This window comes from Erinaceus europaeus, chromosome 11 (genome assembly GCF_950295315.1).
Source record: "Erinaceus europaeus chromosome 11, mEriEur2.1, whole genome shotgun sequence".
NCBI classification, from domain to species: Eukaryota; Metazoa; Chordata; class Mammalia; order Eulipotyphla; family Erinaceidae; genus Erinaceus; species Erinaceus europaeus.
In genome coordinates this window covers 66,176,979-66,197,615 of record NC_080172.1, presented here as the reverse complement: position 1 = coordinate 66,197,615, position 20,637 = coordinate 66,176,979, and the positions used below count along the sequence as shown (strand labels likewise).

The window sequence follows — 20,637 nt, the reverse complement described above, 5'->3', positions numbered from 1 at the left end:
TTTGGTGCTAAGTTTGCTGAGCTCTTTATATATTCTGGTGATTAGTTTCTTGTCTGATGTATGGCATGTGAATATCTTCTCCCATTCTGTGAGGGGTCTCTTTGTTTATTTAATAGTTTCTTTGGATATGAAGAAGCTTTTCAATTTGATGTGGTCCCATTGGATTGTTTCTGTCTTAGTCTTTCTTGCAATTGGGTTTATTTCATCAAAGATGTCCTTGAAGTGTAGGTGGGAAAGTGTTTTACCAATGTTTTCCTCTAAGTATTAGATTGTCTCTGGTCTAACATGCAGGTCTTTGATCCATTTGGAGTTCATTTTTGTTTCTGGCGAGATAAAGTGGTTCAATTTCATTCTTCTGCATGTTACAACCCAGTTTCCCCAGCACCATTTATTGAAGAGAGCCTCCTTCTTCCATTTAATGCTTTGGGTCCCTTTATCAAAGATTAGATGTCCATAGGTGTGGGAATTTATTTCTGGGCTTTTAATTCTGTTCCACTGGTCTGTGTGCCTATTTTTGTTCCAGTACCAGGTTGTTTTGATGATGATGGCTTTATAATATAGTTTGAGATCTGGAAGTGTGATGCCTCCATTTCTGTTTCTTTCTTTTCATCAAGATGGTTTTGGCGATTCTAGGTGTTTTCAGGTTCCAGACAAATGATTGAAGTGTTTGTTCTATTCTCTTAAAGAAGCTTGGTGGAACTTTGATGGGTATTGCATTAAATTTGTATATGGCTCTGGGGAGAACCAACATTTGGCTTCATTGATTTTTGTATGGTTCTCTTATTTTTGATATTGTTTATTTCTCCTCTAATTTTAGTGATTACCATCCTTCTGGTTGCTTTAGGGTCCCTTTGATCTTCTTCCTCTAAGTTCTTAATGTGTGGAGTAGGGTCATTTATTTGAGCTTTTTCTGTTCTTCAATATGTGATTGTATGGCTATGAGTTTCCCTCTCAGTACTGCTTTAGCTTTGTCAAAATATTATGATAGCTAGTGTCTTCATTTTCACTTGTTTCCAGGAACATTTGAATTTCTTGCTTGAATGCTTCTCTGACCAAGCAGTTTTTAAGCTGCATGTTGTTGAATTACTAAATTTTATGACTTTTAGTAATTTTCTGTTTGTTGAATGTTAGCTTTACTCCACTGTGCTCTGAGAAGTAACTCAGGATGATTTCAATGATCTTGAATTTGTTGACACTGCCTTTGTGGCCTAACATGTGGCCTATCCTTAAGGATGTGCTGTGTGGATGTGAAAAGAATGTGTATTCCTGTGTTTGGGGGTTAAGAACTCTGAAAATGTCCAGGAGGTATAGTCTGTCCATCTCTTCATTTAATTATCTTGTTTCTTTGTTGACTCTCTGCTTCGCTGATCTAAGTGTGAGAGTGGGGTGTTGAAATCTCCCACTATTATTGAAGTACTATTGATGTATTTTTGCAGTTCTCTCAGTAGGTGTTTGATGTATTTAGATGGTCCCTCATTGGGTGCATAGATGTTAATAATTGTTAAATCTTCTTGGTTGATTGATCCTCTAATTATTATGTAATGGCCTTGCATATATTTTATTAATTTATTTAATTTAAAGTCTATTGTGTCAGAGATGAGAATGGCTGTTCTTGCCTTTTTTGTGGTCCATTAGCCTGTGTGATAGTTTTCCACCCTTTCACTTTAAGTCTGTTTTTGTCTTGTTGGGTCATGTGGGATTCTTGCAAGCAGTATATGGTTGGGTTGTGTTTTCTGATCCATCCTTGCAGTCTGTGCCTTTTAAGGGGTGAGTTTAAGCCATTGGCATTTATTGATATTATGGCTATAATGTATTGTAGTGTCATTAATCAATAATTTTTTATTTGCTCTGATATATGTCAAGTATTATGGTGATGTTCTTGTTTATAAGAGGTCTTTTAGAACCTCTTTCAGAGCAGGCTTCATAATGGTTGCCTGCTTTAACTGTTGCCTGTCTGAAAAGATTTTGATTCCTCCATCTAGTCTGAATGAAAGTCTAACTGTATATAGTATCCTTGGTTGAAAACCTTTTTCATTGAGGGCTCAACAGATACGTTGCCATTCTCTTCTGGCTTTTAGAGTTTGAGTGGAGAAGTCTGCTGATAGTCTTATGGGTTTTCCCCTGTATGTGACTTTTTGTTTTTCTCTTTCAGCCTTTAGGATCCTTTCTTTATCCTTACTTCTTTTCATTGTAACTATGATGTGTCTTGGTGTCTTCAGGTCTGGGTTGATTCTGTTTGGGACTTTCTGGGCCTTTTGAATCTTAATGTCCTTTCTGTTGTTTAGGTCTGGGAAGTTTTGTTCTATTATTTTCTCTAGAATGTTTACTTCCCCTTCCTCTCTTTCTTCCTCAGGTAGGACAATTATACAAATGTTACTTCTTTTGAGATCATCCCAAATGTCTCTGTTGTTGTCTTCACTGTCTCTTAATCTCTTTTACATCTTTCTCAGTTTTCTCTAGCTCATCCTCTGTCTGGCTAATTCTATTTTCTGCTTCTGTTAATCTGTTTTCCCTTCCCTCAACTTCTTTCTTCCATTCAGTTATAGTATTAGCTTGTTCTGCTAGTTGGCCTTTTAGCTCAGCTATTTCAACTATCAGTTCTCTAATTACCTCAAGGGTAGTATTTTCCTTGAGGGTCTCATCTGTTGTTTCCTTAATTCTTATAGCCCTTTCCTCCATAGTTGTCTTCATTTCTGTGATTATTAGGTTTATTATTAAATGCATACTTTTCTTATCTATGGTTACTTCTGACTGATTTGGAGTTTCTTCTGGGATCCTGCTCTGATTCATTGTGGTAGCAGTTTTATTTGCTTATTTTTTTATTGATGTGGTTTTTTATTTTTCTGTCCCGTCACTCTTCATTTGTTGTATTTTTAGTATAGGCCATGCTATACTAAAGACTTTTCACAAATGCAGTCACAAACCTCAGTAAATTACAGTAGCAACTGAAGCAAGGATTGATGCAGTTCAGCCATAACAGTTATCAAAGCAACACCTCCTGTCCAAGAAAATATAACAACCAAAACCAAAAGAAAAAGGAAGATAAAGGAAAAAAGGAAAGCAAGAGTAGACAATTATGCAAATCTACTGTCCACTATAAATTCTAGGGATAGCAAGTGGATAAAGGGAAGTAGATGAGAGACAAACACACACACAGACTCCACTCCAAGTCAGATTTCTTCCACAAAAATAATTCACAAATGAGTATCAGTGAATTCAGAAAGCAAAAGAAAGTAGAAAAAAAATAGAGCAGTGAAGAAGTTTTTTTTTTTGTTTGTTAGTTTTTTAAAATTATCTAGGAGGAGAGAAAAAGAGTGTGGAGGGAAGAGGGAGAAAGAAACAAGTTCCTCTCACAATGGATAGGACACCCAGTCATCTAGCAATGGAAAAAGAACAACAGTTAATTTTGTTCAACCTGAAGAAGGAGGAGGGAAAAGGGACACACATATATAATAATAGTAATAATAAAATAAAATAGAGTAAAAAACCCTAACAGTCAGTCTGATGCTTGGATGGTTCCTTATTGGCTGCAGGCAGCCTGAGCAAAAACAACCATTTATAAGAAGTATTAAAAAAAAAAAAGAGAGAGAGAGAGAGAGAGAAGAAAGAAACCCACTTCCAAACCTCCAGGTAGCCTTTCCCAGGCAGGTCAGGTATTTTGTCACTCAAATAGTGTTCCAGTCACCTATAGAAAAAGGAGAAGGAAAACAGAAAGGAAAAGGCTTGGAATGACACTCCTGGTGAACCTGGAATCTTGGTAAAGAAAATAGCACAGCAGGAAGCCTGCTAGGAGGGGCTGTCCAGCCTCTGGGGGCAAGTTCTGGAGTGTGTGTGTGTGTGGGGGGTGAGTTCAGAAATAATCAAGCTAAAGATTTTCCTTTCTTTGTCCTTTTGGTCTGTGTTTGCCAACCCAAGAGTGGGTTATAGGACTCTTTCTTGGAGTCACCCTGACCACCTACCTTGTGTACCCTCATACTGAGGGTCCAGAATCCTGCCATATCCAGAGAATCCCAGGTTATAAGCTGCTGCTTTTTGGAACTCATTCCAGGTGTTGTTTCCAAGTTGCCATCTTGGCACTGTCCCCCGAATGGTTCTTTGAAGGATAAATGAGGACAGTGAAGTGTATATTCTTCCTGTTAATTTACTTAGATGCATTTGGCAGTAGACATCATCCCTCTTTCTTCTTTAAAAGCTTAGAGTTCTGGAAGGGCAAGAGTCTGCTATATATATTATCCTTCAATATTATGTCACCCTCAGTGCTTTTTCCTATAAGTACACTTTCTTTCCTCAGCTTGTTATCACTGAGGATATTATTTGGAAGGCAGGAGTAAAGAGAACTGTAAGAATATTCTAGAAATGCCTTATTCTTTGCACTCAGCTGCTTTTTTTTTTTTTTTTTACTATCTCTTCCACTGGAATGTATACTGCCAGCTGAGTACTTATGTGGCTGAAGGCCTGAGTGACAGCATCAAGCGTTACAACTTAGACAACAGCACCAAGGCAGCGTGGGACTCCATTCAGTCCTATGTGAGTACAATCGGAATGTTCATCTCAACCCAGAATCCACTTCCAACCTCAGCTCTGGGTGCTAGGAGGGAATTCCTCTCTGAAATAGTCTCAGAACCTAGGTCTAATGTAATGGCTTGGCTATCACAAGAGAGCACAAGAATAAGTATTGAAGTTTACATTTTTCATTTCATCCTTCACCAGTTTGGGTAGGTTCATTGTTTATATCTTCCCCAGTGTAAGAAACAGTGCATTGTTGTGTGCTTTCCAAAAACACTGGAAAGAGAAGTGTATAAGAAATCTCTATTGAAGACTAAATGAACAGCCTTTAGGCTGGGTGCCTGCCTTGCATTGCTCACAGTGCATGTTTTACTCTAGCACCATATGAAAGGTGCTATGACACCAAAGAGTTCAAGTGAATGGGGTGGGGAGATATAGCATAATGGTTATGAAAACAGACTCTAATGCCTGAGGCTCCAAGGTCCTAAATTCAGTCTTCCACACCACCAGCAGCCAGAGCTGTGAAGTGCATTGATAAATAAATCAATAAAATAAGTAATATTTTAAAAAAGGAAAGTTCAAGTGATGTGGTTTCTTTCCCTGTCCCTCTGAAAAAATGTTCTGCGTGAATATATTTACACAGATTATATTTTTAAAAAAAGACTGATAGACAATAGAAAGAAATCTGTTAAAGTTATAATCCAAATCATGCTTGTTATTATTAGCCCACAGGCATCCCATTCCTCCGATCCCCTCACCAACACACACACACACACACACACACACACACACACACACACACACACACTACATTCATACTTTAGTGTATAGAAGGATAAAGAAGAATTGGGGGTGGGGTACAAAGGTGGTTGCGCACATTATTATGAACAAGGACTCAGGTTCATCTACAGGGAGGAAACTTCACAAGAATGAAGCAAGTATTGCAGGTGTCTGCCTGTCTCTTTCCCTATCTCTCCCTCACCTCTCAATTTCTCTTTGTCCTATCAAATAAAGAAAAAGTAAAAAAGGAGTGGAGAGAGGGGAATAGCTGCAGGGATTTAGTGTGTGTGTGTGCTGGCACTGAAACCCAGCAATAACCCTGATGGTGTCAATAAATGGGAAAAAAGTAAGAATCAGGGAACCAGTCTGATCATGGCATATTTTAAAAATATTTATATTTTTGCATATAAACAAAAATTGAGAGAAAGGGGGAGAGAGAGAGATAGACTTGCAGCACTGCTTCACTACACATGAAGCTTCTCCCTTGAAGGTGGGGACTCAGGGCTTGAACCCAGGTCCTTGTATATGATAATGTGTGTGCTCAACTAGGTGCTCCACTACCTGGCTCCAGTCATGGCACATTTTATCTCACAGATAATATCACTATAGTCACATAGAGTCATCAGTGTCTCTGTAACTCTGTGATGCCTGTCCTGTTTGGAGAAGACATAATAATTCGAGATGGACAGATCAAATTTGGGTGTGTATGGTAGAGTTACTAAATATATATGTGTATTCCCATCCATCCCCAGGTACATACATATTTCCCATACCATTTTTCCAATGTCATCTCATCTAATTAACAAATTTTTCATTTGAGTGTTTTAAAGAAAATACTAGACATTGTATCATTTTACCCATAAAATATCAAAATAATATCTTATGTTAAAGACTATCTTACAGAAGTTTTAGCTTTACAACAGAACTGAAAGGAAAGTACAGATATTTTTGCTTGTACCCTTTTGTCCCCACAAATGCACTGTCTCCCCCATTACCAGCATCAGTCACCAGATGGAAAAAAATTGATTTTTTCCCTTTTTCCTATTAGTCATTTAATGTTTATTTAAAAATTATGAGATAACAGGGGTACAATTTAACATCATTCCCACCACCAGAGTTCTGTGTCCCCATTCCCTCCATTGGAGACTGCAGTAGTTCTGTCAAAGTCACAGATAAAGGTTGACCATTATTTCTATAACAATCTATATTTACATATATTTGCCCATTTTTTCTATTGTTCTATCTTTTCTTCCTAAGTCACACCTATACCTATCAGTACTTCTGAATGTCCTCCCTTTTTTCTTCTTCTCTCTCTGGATCTTGATGGAATTAGAGTTCAGAGCCCTCTGGCCCATCTTCCCCTAACATTTCTCCCTCTTCTCTGATGGTATAGACCAGAATCCTTTCTGGAGTGTAGAAGGTAGAAGTTCTGACTTCTGTAATTGCTTCCTTGATGGACATGGGCATTGGCAGGTCAATCCATAACCCCAGCCTGTTTCCATCTTTCCCTAGTTGGGTAGGGCTCTGGAAAGGTAAGATTCTAGGGCACAATGGTGAGGTCATCTTCCCAGGGACATCAGGATAGAATCTTAGTAGCATATGCAACTTGGTGGCTGAAAGGCAGCCCGGTCTCTCCATTAGAAAGTCCCTAGATGCCTAATTATCAGTTTGTAAAATCTAAATAAATCAAACATGCCCTCTGTATTATAAGGGATATTAGGTAAGTAAAATAGTATAACAAAATTTTTGGTATAAAAAATTTTAAGTGCACCACAATGACGATAAAACAAGGGCAACAAAAGGGAAGAAAAAAGCCTCCAGGAGTAGGGGATTTATGGTGCAGGCACTGAGCTCCAGTGATAACAAACAAAAAAAAAATTAAGTGCTTTATTACAAGAAGCCCACAGTATTCAAGGTAATTATGGATTTATATCTCTAGAGATAAAGCTGAAAGGTATACCTTTCCCCTTTAAGGTCCATTGTTTTCTTTCTGTTGACTCTCTAACCACCATATTTTTGTTGTTGTTTGTATTTTAGTTAAAATGCTGTGGCATAAATGGCACAAATGATTGGCCCAGTGGCCCACCAGCATCTTGCCCCAAAGATCCACTAGTTAAGGTAACTGTTGTCCAATTTTCTGTTATTGGTTTCTTTGATTAAATGTTTCACTACCTGAGAAACAGAAAGCCTTGAACAAAAAGAGATCACAGGGCGACTGAGAAGCTGCTAGTGGCTTGAGCTATGACAACATCTGCTGGAAACAGTAGGATTTTTTGCCTTTAGGAGGACAGTGAATAAGGGGTCCTAGCTGTGACACCAAGGAGGTGACTATAACTCAATTTGGGTTAGAAAATAGAGAAAAAAGAAAGGAAAATTTTTTTTATTATTCTTGAAGCACACCCCTGCCCCCCCCCCCATAACCAGACCCTGGGGGCCAGAGAGCTGCCCCTAGACAAAGCAGGAAAAAAAAAAAAACAAGAATAAGCTCATTTAGACCAGAGATGCCACTAATAATATTGTTCTTTAAATTGTCTCATCAGAAAATTAACATAATAGTGTTAAAGGACTTTATATATTTATTATTCAAGAAGTAGCTTGATTTCTTATGGGTTGAAAGTAAAGTTTGTAATGTTGAGGTAGAAAACCTCCTCCCTCTACCTATTCATCTGTTCTCCTTCCTTGGAGATGACAAGATTCAGTATCTTGGTGAAATGAATGATGACTGAAGGAATAAGTAGTTGGAGGAGAAAGAGTTGGAAGAACTGAAATGACTTGCCCCCTTAATTTGAACCTGCAAACTAGGTTCAAAGAGAAGCTAAAAATCATCTTCTAACTGGACCAAGTGTCGAAGGCTTTAACTAATTCCCATTCCCTACATTACCTATATTTGAGGTTGTTTTGAAATCTCTGAAATTTTCTAGCTTTGTAATGGAAAAATGAGATACATATGATCTAGAGAATTCCTGGGGCATGGTAGGGACAGGATTTCTCTTTGCCCACATAAATAAAAATACTTCTTTTTTTTTTCTAGATAGACAGCTTTGACTAAGAAAAAATGTTTTCTCAAATAAGCTTTCTAATTAAGCTGGATAATATAACAGTATTGCTTGTACTTATATTTTTCCTTAGGGTTGCTATATGAAAGCAGAACAGTGGTTTCACTCCAATTTCTTGTATATTGGGATCATTACTATCTGTGTATGCGTGATCCAGGTAAGAGCTTAGTGCAAGACTAGTGTGATAATTTAATTCAATGAGTTCTTACGCATTGTACCAAGACAAAGGACTATGGGGAAGGAGGAGAAGGAGGGGAATGGTGAGGATGTTGGGTCCTGGTGCATGATGGTGGAAACAGACCTAAGTTAGGGGAACAGTGTTTTGCAGACATCTATCATGGGGAGATGAGAAATTGTGCCCATGACTCAACAACTACTATAACCATCCCCAACAAAATGATTTTACAAATATAAGAAGAAAGAAAAATGGAAATGAAGGGTTGGGTGGTGGCACGCCTTGTTAAGTGTACGTTACCATGCACAAGGACCTACCTGGGTTTAAGCCCCTGGCCCCACCCAGAGGGGGAAGCTTCATAAGTAGTAAAGCAGTACTGCAGGTATCTGTAGCACTCTCTCTACCCCCCTTTCCTCTCAATTTCTCTCTATCCTATTAAATAAAATTAAGAGATCTTCTTAAAAATGGAAATGGTTAGTTCAGGCCTGGACAGTATTATTAGTTTAAGATTCCAAATAGCAATGCTTTGTAGGCAGCGGCGGATCAAAGACAAGAACTTTAAGAGATGTCTGGATTTAAAGAAATAAATTCATTATCATGTTACCACTTTCATATGTCTAGCCATGAATAACAAGATTCTGATTAAAAATAACCGTGGAAGTATAAAAATATACCTCCCAAATTTTACTGTATTATAAACTATGGTTAAGTCAATTAATTTTTTAAATGATTGAATTAAAGAACAGTTTATATCAAATAACAGGAAGTCCAAATACATAGTGGACTTCAGAACTGGGAAATTTAACAACTCAAGAGTATCACTGAGGTGGGGAGTACAGGTGATAGTACACTCAGTAGAGTGGCATTTTGTAATACACTAGAACCCAAGTGCAAATCCCTAGTCTCCACCTGCAGAGGGAAAGCTTCATGAGGGGTGAAGCAATGCTGCAGGTGTCTCTCTCTGATCTCCATCTCTATCTCCCCTTTCCTTCTTGATTTCTGTGCTTATATCCAATAAATAAATTAAATTAAAATTAAAAACACAAAATCATCAAGAACCCAAGTTCACTGCCAGAAAGGCAACTCAGTAGGTAGAGTGTAGGATTTTCATGTATGAGGTGCTAGGTTCAATATCTGGTTTAGCATAAGCTGCAATTCTTTCTGCCTCAAACGGATCTCTCATATCTCTCTTCCTATAGCTCCTCTTTTTCACTTTTTCTCCCAGAATAAGATAAAAACTATTTGAGTTGTTATATAAGGTTTTAGGACTATGCCAGGTAAATAAATATATGCTATGTAAATATGAGCCTCTTCAGTCAAGCACCAATTAATTTTATTACAATTTCAATGCATACAAAAGTATGTATAAGGTCTATCTGGTAAACTTCCCCCTAAGATACAGGAGTATATCATAGTCAAGTTTAAAACCATCAAGGAAAGGGGTCAGGCAGTGACGCATTAGGTTAAGTGCACACATTACAGTGTGCAAGGACCCAGGTATCTAATCAAGTCTCTTCCCCAGTAGTGACATTTATTTCAGTTTATTTTTTGTAGTCTACTGTCTGCCAATTGTAATGGTACTTAGGTCCCCACCTGCAGGGGGAAAGCAGGGCTGCAGCTGTCCCTCTGTCTCTCTCCCTCTCTAGCTCCTCCTCACCTCTCAATTTCTATCCAATAATAAATAAGTAAATAATAAAAAAAAAATCCAGGAGAAACTCATGTTGACACATCACCTAAACTGAAACAAAGCAAAACTCGAGGAGGATAAAACATTTCACTTAACAAACATTGTGTATGCTAAATGCTGGTGGTGAAAATTACAATCAGTTTATTAATTGTCTGATTAGTTTGACAAATCAGAAATAAACTGAAGATATTAATGATTATTTTTTACTATTATTACAGCCAGATGTTTGGTATATAACACATTAGTTAAGACTTGAGAAGTTTAGAGAAAAGGATTATTTCTCTGCTTAGAAACCAAGGAAGCCTAGGGAATGGATAAATGCCTCATTGTACAAAATGTTGGGTTCTGCAGAACTTGACTATACCAGCAACAGGGCTTCTGTACTTCTTATAGAGACCAGAGATGCCACAGTATTTACTACTCTGCTATGTTGCCATCATTACCCTGACACATCTGTCCAAAGATAATAGAGGGAGACAAGACTTTAGTAGAGAACCACGTGTGATGGCACATTGAGGATATGGCACATACTGTCTTGTAAAGCAAACATTTCCTCAATAAAAGTAATCACTTCTAAAATACAACTTGAGAACTCCTGAGAATGAGTTAGAAGTAATGACAATAAGAGTGGAGTCAGTTGATAGATATTTTCTTCTTCTCTGGGACCAATCCTAGGGGGTACAGGAGAGACAGTTTCTCATATGAAAACCTCACATTTTCACAACTCTTTTTTTCAGGTGTTGGGGATGTCCTTTGCGCTGACCTTGAATTGCCAGATTGATAAAACCAGCCAGGCTCTAGGGCTGTGATCCAACTACTGTCTTTGGCTGGAGAGACTTGATTCATCTCTGGATTTCAAAACCAATTATACTATGGAGCCTGAAATAATCGCCTTCTGGACTGGAGTTTTTCTCCCCTCTGTCTCTTCACTGTTTTGATCCCTCTCTAATACAATCGGCAAAGACAGTGTAGTTTTAGCCAGTCACTTCTTATCTCAGCAGGATGGTCAATTATTCACCCATTCATGGCAGAATCTATTTCCCTCTATGTGGTGACACTAATGCCTCATCATTATTATTATTATTAATATGGGAAGCCAAGAGAGCCATCAAGAATAGATAAATATCCAGGGATAGGTCTTGAATTTTTGCATTTTTCCATTGTCAAACAAGTCCCTAGTCTCTAAAATCTCCATAGGGAGGTGTGGGGTCAGATTAATTTTATCACTGTTATAACCCTATGTAACCTTTTCACTGGAAGCCATGACTCTTAAGAATGGCAGTATTTTTTTCTAATGGGTAGGTTTTATTTCAATGTCCTGATTCTTATTTACTCAGACTAAAATATTTCAGAAGAAATTATTCTGTGACTTTGCCTTTGATATACATAACTATGAAGAACTCAATTAGACCAATATGTCTGGTGGTTAAGGTAATAGTCACATTCAGAAGTGTGGGTCTGGCGGTAGCGCAGCGGGTTAAGCGTACATGGCACAAAGCGCAAGGAACGCGTAATGATCCCGGTTCGAGCCTCCAGCTTCCCCCCCCTCCAGGGAAATCGCTTCACAGCGACTTCACAGGTCTGCAGGTGTCTGTCTTTCTTTCCTCTTCGTTGTCTCCTCCTCCTCTCTCCATTTCTCTCTGTCCTATCCAACAACGAACGACATCAACAATAACAATAATAACCACAACAAGGGCAACAAAAGGGGGAAAAATGGCCTCCAGGAGCAGCGGATTCATGATGTAGGCACTGAGCCCCAGCAATAACCCTGGAGGCAAAAAAAAAAAAAAAGAATTCTGGTGTTACTTCTTTGTTAGATGAGGTTTTGTTACATACTATTTTACCTTTCAGTAAATGAAATATCTTTTATCTTAATTGCTACAAGCTCTTATGAAAGAGAATTTTCCATGGTCAAGTTTGATTCCCCTATTAGCAATCCAGGTTTGTTAGTCATTGCTGCATATAGCACAACACTCCCACATAGTAGATAAACAAATATTCATTATCTAGCATATTTTATGTGTTCTGTATATGAAAGGTGTTTAGCTGGGTGATTCTAGTCCATGGTCTCTCACATGCTGAAAGGCTCGATAGGAGAAGAATCCATGTTAAATTCTCTCATGAGGCAGTTGGTAGAATTCAGAAGATCAGCTCCCAGACCCTTCCACATGGCTCTTGGCAAGTTCAGTGCTTTGCCACTTTCCATAGGACAAAACAGCTTGTGTACTCCATGCAAAACATCCAAAAGAAAAAACAAATGCAGCATCCAAAATCACCCGTAGTTCTTTTATAACCTACCTTGGGAGTGTCATCACGTCATTTTTCATATTCTGTTCTTTAAAAACAAATTGACAAGTGTAGCCCAAACTCAAATTGAGGAAATCATATAAGGGTGTGGATACTAGGGAGTGAAGATAATTGAGGGTCATCTTATAAGTAGCCTACCGGGCCAGGTGGTGGCGCACCTAGTTGAGCACACGTTACAATGCTCAAGGATCCAGGTTCGAGCCTTCAGTCTCTACCTGCAGGGGGAAAGCTTTGTAAGTGATGAAGCAGGGCTGCAGGTGTCTCCTGTCTCCTTTCCTCTCTGGCTCCTCCTTCCTCTTGACCTCTGGCTGTGTCTATCCAATAACTAAATAAAGATAATAAAAATAATTTTTTAAAAAGAAGTAGCCTATGTTTATTGACACTAGAGTTAATTGTCTATTATATAAATTAAATTGTCTATATGACAACCATATTTTAAAATATTTAAAAATAAGAATATATCTAAGGACTGGGTGATGGCACAGCCATTAAGTGCACATGGTATAATGCATAAGGACCTGAGTTTATGTCCTTGGTCCCCACTTACAGAGGGAAAACTTCACAAGCCATGAAGCAGTGCTGCAGGTGTCTCTCTTCCTCTCTTTCTCTTTCCATTTCTCCCTTGCCTCTTGATTTTTTCTTTGTCTCTATCCAATGAATAAATGAATATTTTTTCAAAGAATCTATCTAGGGAAGATGACCAGAGGGCTCTGAATTCCAATTCAATCAGGACCTGAAAAGAGAAGGGGTGGGGAGAACAGAAGGAAGGATACTCAGATGTAGTAGGTATAACTTATAAAGGAAGATAAGGCAGGACCTTAGGAAAAAATGAACACCTATAAATAAATATAGTTATAGAAATAATAGTCAACCCCTATCTGTAATCTTGGGAGAACTAATTCCAATGGAGGGAATGGGTACACAGAATTCTGGTGGTAAGAAGTATAGAGTTATACTCCTGTTATATTCTAATTTGTAAATCAATATTAAATCACTAATAAAATTTTAAAAAGAAACAAAAAAGAATATATCTAATTAAGAGCCAAATGTAGAGAAGTCAAAGGATGAAAAATTTGGTTTCTGTTCTTAAAGACTTGTATCTCCCACCTCTTAAGAATAGTTGGGGGAGTCGGGCGGTGGCGCAGTGGGTTAAGCGCACGTGGCGCAAAGCGCAGGGACCGGCCTAAGGATCCCGGTTCGAGCCCCCGGCTCCCCACCTGCAGGGGAGTCGCTTCACAGGCGGTGAAGCAGGTCTGCAGGTGTCTATCTTTCTCTCCCCTCTCTCTCTGTCTTCCCCTCCTCTCTCCATTTCTCTCTGTCCTATCCAACAACAAAGCAACGTCAACAATGGCAATAATAACCGCAACAAGGCTGCAACAACTAGGGCAACAAAAAGAGGGAAAAATGGCCTCCAGAAGCGGTGGATTCATGGTGCAGGCACCGAGCCCAGCAATAACCCTGGAGGGGAAAAAAAAATAGTTGGTTCTTTTTCATGGTCATCTATAGGAAACCTACATTTTTTCTACTTTCCTGAGGTAATGAAGGAGTACAGCAGACATTCTCTTGAGTGCCACAAGCACTAGAAGTATCTAAGTATATTCCACAGACACAAATTAAAACTTATTCTAGCTTTTAAACTTGGTCCTCTTCTTTGTTCCCCATGTCATTGAGTGATAGCATCTCCAACAGTTTCCCCAAACAGAAGCCTGGACTTTGTCCTTCACTCTACAGTCTATGGTACACTCTTCATATCCAGTCAATAATGAAGTTCTAAGTATTTTCATATAAAATACCAAAGTTAGCCATTCTCCTAATTTTTCATTTCTTGACTGCATTTTTCAAAAATGTTTTTCTAGTACCCACTGTTGCTACCATCTAAACCCATCTCCATACAACTACCATAATATTTATAAAAACAGAAATAAAGTCAGTATATAGTCCTGCTGTATATAAACCTCCAATAACTTTGTTCTTCCTTATTATATCTACTACATGACAGGTCTTTTAAAAAAGTTATTACCATTTCAATACTGCTTTACAAAATTACATGTAAATAAGGGTATAATTCCACACCATTCCCACCATAGTTCTGAGTCCCAAGTACCTCCATTGCAAACCACTACAGTTCTCCCAAGGTTGCAGACATGGATTAACTGTCATCTCTACAACTGTATTTGTACATAATTGCCCCCCTTTTTCTTCTAGGTCCAATCCTCTCTTCCCCTCCAAACCATATATAACCTTGTTACTACATCCAAATATCTCTTCCCCTTTTGTCCTCTCTCTCTGTCCTTCTTAATCTTCTTCCTCCTATCACTTCTCTCCCATTGAGAGAATGGATCAAAGTTGTTTTGGGGGTGCAGAAGGTAGGAATTCTGGTGTCTCTAATTGATTCTCCACTGGAATTGGGCACTGGCAGGTAGATCCGTACATAAAGCCTGCTTCTATCTTTCCCCAGTGGGGTAGGGTTCTGAAGAGGTGAGGTTCCAGGACACACTGGTGAGGTCATCTGTCCAGAGAAGTAAGGGTAGAATCATGGTAGAATCTGCAACTTGTTGTCTGGAAGGTGGCACGACATACAGTGAAACAAAACAATTAATTAAGAAGAGCCAAAAAGTAGGAACAGAGTAGATGAGATTAGGGATATTCATCTGGAAGAAAGCTCAGAAATCCATTTTGGGCGTTTTTTCTAGGGGCCCACGACTATAGTAGTTTTTGCTTGAGTTTTTTTTTTTTTTTTATTTAAGAAAGGATAAATTAACAAAACCATAGGGTAGGAGGGGTACAACTCCACACAATTCCCACTACCCAATCTCCATATCCCACCCCCTCCCCTGATAGCTTTCCCATTCTCTATCCCTCTGGGAGCATGGACCCAGGGTCATTGTGGGTTGCAGAAGGTGGAAGGTCTGGCTTCTGTAATTGCTTCCCCCCTGAACATGGACGTTGACTGGTCAGTCCATACTCCCAGTCTGCCTCTCTCTTTCCCTAGTAAGGTGGGTCTCTGGGGAAGCGGAGCTCCAGGGCACATTGTTGGGGTCTTCAGTCCAGGGAAGCCTGGCCAGCATCCGGATGGCATCTGGAACCTGGTGGCCAAAGCCAAACAAATTGTTGAGCAATCATGGACCCAAAGGTTGGAATAGTGGAGAGGAAGTGTTAGGGGGGTACTCACTGTAAACTCTAGTGTACTTCTGCTTTCAGGTGTATATTTTGCAGTAGTTTATGGATAAGTGTGAACATATGCTCTCTCTCACAGAAACTGGTGTATATCTAGGCTTTGGGACTTTGTTAGAAAGTGAACCACCTGGGATGGAATTAGAGAATACTATGAAAGGAAAGGTCTCACCCTAGTAATGAAGCTGAAGGGTTGTCATTCCACACGTGAATTCTCTGGACACAGTCTGAGCTGAAGCATGTTGAGGTGGCAATCGTTGTGTTGATTAGATTGCGATCGGCTGATGCAATATTATTTGATATGGATTGGGAGAGGCATGCAGGAAAGTGGGCACTATCCTAAGATTCCAGGACTGGGGGAAATATAGGCTCTATAATGGAGATGTGAGGTTCCTGTTGTCTTAGTTTTCAAAAAAACAATGGATAGTTAATGTTATCCATTAACTATGGAGAGAGACAAAGAGACAAAGAGACACCTGCAGCCCTGCTTCACCACTCATAAAGCTTTCCCCCTGCAGCTGGGGACTGGGGGCTTGAACCCATGTCCTTTGTGCCCAACACAGTGCACGACCACCCAGCCCCCCAGAAGACCATTATTAAGTGAGCTTGTCTCTTGCCCTTATCCAACATTTATAGTCCTCTCTTTGTCTGATGACCTTAGACTTTCTCCCAGTTGTTTAAGCATTGAGTATCAACCAGAATTAGTTTTTTAGGATCTATCTTCTTTGGACCTTTCTGTTAGATCATTAAGCTAATTTGGTCTAAGCCAAACATGATAGGTCTTCAATATCATGAGCTATGACATGAACTCTTCTTTTGTCGTTCTCACACTTTTTTTTTTTTTTTGAAATTTATGTAATAGGTAGGTAGAGAGGAGGAGGAAGAGGAAAAAAAGAGAGAAAAGGAATATCACTCTGGCACATGAAATTCCAGGATCAAACTCGGGATGTATGCTTAAGGATCCAAAATTTTATTCACTGCACCATCTCCTGGGTTGCAACTCTTATATTCTGTGCTTTAGTTATAATAAAGTTTATTTAGTTTTATTATACTAATGTTTTCATACTTACCCATGCTCCCCTTTGTCTGAATAATTTTATCCCTCTCATTTCTATAAAGATGCTTTCCCTAGTTTTATAAACTTGAGTGTCTATTGGGTTCTTTCCAAGTATGAGACAACAAGCAAGACTGGACTCACAAGTCAACTTATATATTGGATAAAACATCAAATACTTAGAATCTGTAACCACTCCTGATGAGTATATAAATTACCAGATTCCCTTTGTACATCAGTGTGATATTTCCTATGATACAATGATTTCAGCCTTAGGCAAGTATAGTACATAAATATTTAAAAACATAAAGGTAAAAGCAAAAATGTAGTTTCACAGAAGCACTGTCTGTAATAACCAAATACTGGAGAAAATCATAATATAGGGGACCAGGTAGTGGGAGAAGCAGTAGGGTTTACAGGTTACAATGTAGAAGGACTTAGGTTTATGCCCCTAGTCCCCACCTACAGAAGGACTGTTTCACAAGCAGTAAAGCAGTGCTGTATGTGCTCTCTCTCTCTTCTCTTGATTTCTCTCTGTCTCTATGCATTTTATTTATTTATTTATTATTTAAAATAATAAACACTGTTTAAATAATAGAGTGGGAATTTATTATATGCTACACACACACACACACAACAAAACAAAAAGTCACAACAAAATTCATCAGACTACAGCTGGGATTTCCAGAAGACATAATGAATAAAATGGCCATTAGGTAGATAGAGGAAGGAAGAGATATAGGCATCCAAGGGCTGAAGATGTGGGGCTTGTCAGCTATTATCTCCATTTTGCTAAGTTACACAGCAGGCTTGGAAATAGTGGGCAAAAAATACTGATCATGAAAAATTTTCTAAAGAAATTAAGTTGCTGAACTGTTCACAAGGATAAATCTCTTTGGTATAAAAAATACTAAATAACTAACACCAGAGTCATACAAATAATTTGATCAGGTTAAGTTGTATAAGTTAAAATAACCATAGGCAGATATGGTATGAAAGAGTTTTTGCTCTATTAACTCTGTGATAGAAAATGATTCATGCACTGGGGGTGGGGGGGTGTCCATAAAGGACTGAGTATAAAGTGGAACCCTCCTGTAAGACTGAGTACCTCCCAAGCACTATTACAGCAATGCCAGGTGCCATACTAGGTCATCATCCTTTCAGTGTCCCTTCCCTTCTACCACAGCATCCAATAAACAAAGGAGAATTCCAGCTCTATTGATACAGCACCACCTGCAGGTTAATAGAAGGCAAGGGCTGGAAAAATATCTCACTTAGTGGGCTCCTTTGTCATGTGTATGACCCAGGTTCAAGCCCAGCCACAACTGCATTGACCAGAGCTTTGGTGTTGTGGTCTCTTTCATTCTTCCTGTTAAAACAAAAATAGAAGAAGCAGAAGATATGTCAAATACTCAGAGATTAAAAAAAAAAAAACAAGCACAAGGTAAAAACATGAGATTTCCTGCAGAGAGTGAGCACACATGGAAGTCCATTAAAGCACAGAAGTGGAGGATTTATCAGAGAAAAAAGCTAGAAAAAAATTAATGAGAGCAATTACAGAAATTAAAAACTTTCACAATAGAAATAAATAAGAAGGGAGTCAAGATGTTCAGGAAGACAAATATGCTAATTCTCCTCAAAAATCTCTTCAGATCCTGGCATCTCTGAATAGAAGTGTGATTAATAGGCTAGTAGGAGAGAAACTACAGAGGATGAGACAAAAAGAAACCACAATATAAAATTATAACCCATTTGTGAATTGGGAAAAGGGTGCTGAAAATGACAAAGGCAAGCAAAGCAGTGAGTCCTCCACTGTGCCCCCCTCCACCACCCTATCCTCCCCACTATACCTCCAAGCCCAGAAGTGGCTTATTTGGGAAACAAGAGCAATGAAGACCCTCTACAGAAAGAAAAAGTAAATTTTAAAAAGTCTGGGCAGATTCCAGGACTGATCTTACTTGAGAGTGCATCTTTTGTCAGCCTTCCTGCAAGCTAGTCTGTTAGGTCTGTCAGGTCATTATAGGGTAGGTGCCTGTGACTTTGCTTGACTGGAACTGAACTGCAGATAGCACTGAAGGGAACTGGCAGGTTGATTGGTATGCCCACTGAAACAACCAGGCAACTACCCCTTCAACATAGACCTGTCACTCATCACTACACAGAACTACAAAAATAAGTACTTTGGGGGGGGGGGAAGATGGCGGACTGAGAAGCTTCTAGCAGCGTGTGCTCTGATCACATCTGGAAACGGTAGGATTTTCGGCCTTTAGCAGGCCAGTCAATAATTATAGTCACCAAAGAGGTGACTATAATTTAATTTGGGTTAAGAATTAGAGTAAAGGTGGCACGGTCTAGCGGGCGGGCTGCTCCAGACTTCCCAGGCGGTGCCAGGCAAGGCCGGTGCGCCGAGCATTGTCCTCCACCCGGGAAGGCGGCTCCTCCGCAGGTTGCAGAGTGCTGCTGGACGGCTGGCAGAGGACCCGGAGGGAGCACTGTAGCTCGGGGGCTTTCTCTTGGGAGTCTCCAGGGTCCACCGCGAACCTGAGGGCGGATCCAAAGACTTCTTAAGTATAGCTCTCATTGGATCAAAGGACTTGGAGCTACTTTTCATTTTCGAGAAATCCTTTAAAAAAGTCTGGAGGGGGGGGTTTCCCGGAAGATGGCGGACTGAGAAGCTGCTAGCCGCTGAGCTCCGAACACATCCCCTGGAAACAATAGGATTTTCTGCCTTTACCAGGCCAGCCAATAAGGTGTCATAGCAGTGACAAGGAGATGACTAATCTTAATTTGGGTTAAGAATTAGAGTAGGGGAAAAAATTCTTTTTTCTTCCTTTTAATTTTCAAGTATACCTCATCCCCCCCGCCCCCGCCACAAGCAGTCCCTGGGGACCAGCTCCTAGCAGGATACCCCACACCACCAACAGGGTGCTTTTTTGAATTCACTGATACACATTTGGGAAATTCCTTGCACTGCTCTTTAATTAGAACTCTTTATCTTATCTTCTCCTTTTCTCTCTCTTGTGTCTCTCTCTTTTTTTTTTTTAATCTTGTCATACACTTCTTCCTTCTTCTTTGCCTTTCTGAATTTGTGAATTACGTTGGGGAAGAAATCTGACTCAGAGCGGACTCTCTATGTGTGTATCTCTGCTCTAGTTCCCTTTCCCCTCTTGGTACCCATAGAATATACGGTGGATAGTAGATTTGCATAACTGTCTATTCTTGCTATCCTCTCTTTCTTTTCTCTTTCTTCACTGGGATTTGATTACTATTTTTTCACGGACTGGAGAAATTGTTTGGCTAACTGGTAACGATTAAACTACTTCAATACTTACTTCAGTTGCTACTGTAATTCCGGAGGTTGGTGAGTGCAATTGTCATAAAGGTATTTAGTACAGTGTTACTTGTACTCAAGAAACAATAACTGAGGAACAACAGAGCATAAAAAAAAAAGAAAAAACACATAAATAAAAAAAATGGGTAGATCAAAAACAAATAAAACTGCTACTCCAATGAATGAAGACAAGAGCCCAGAAGAAACTACAAATCAGCCAGAAGTAACCATAGATAAGAAAAGTATGCAAGCAATAATAAAATTATTAATCACAGAAATGAAAACAACATTGGAGGAAAGGAATGGCAGTATTAGGGAAACAACAGTTGAGACCCCCAAGGAAAATACTGATTATCTTGAGGCAATTAGAGAACTGAAAGCTGAAATAGCTGTAATGAAGAAAGAAGCTGAGGCAAGAGAAAGCAGACTAACAGAAGCAGAAAACAGAATTAGTCAGACAGAGGATGAGTTAGAGAAAACTAAGAAAGAGGTGAAAGAGCTTAAAAAGAGATTGAGAGACACTGAAAACAACAACAGAGACATATGGGATGATCTCAAAAGAAGTAA

General features: G+C 39.2%; 1 protein-coding gene across 3 annotated transcripts in view; it reads left to right on the top strand.

Moving 5' to 3' along the window:
* CD53 (CD53 molecule) overlaps window positions 1-12,873 on the top strand; it is a 37,948-nt gene extending 25,075 nt beyond the window's left edge. For all 3 annotated transcript variants that reach the window (XM_007526920.3, XM_060201906.1, XM_060201907.1), the window contains 4 exons: window positions 4,432-4,527; window positions 7,324-7,404; window positions 8,416-8,499; window positions 10,942-12,873. In XM_007526920.3, coding sequence (XP_007526982.1) covers window positions 4,432-4,527; window positions 7,324-7,404; window positions 8,416-8,499; window positions 10,942-11,013 — 333 coding nt within the window. In that variant the 3' untranslated portion in view covers window positions 11,014-12,873. The remainder of the gene's footprint in view (window positions 1-4,431; window positions 4,528-7,323; window positions 7,405-8,415; window positions 8,500-10,941) is intronic.
* Window positions 12,874-20,637: the final 7,764 nt, after the last annotated feature.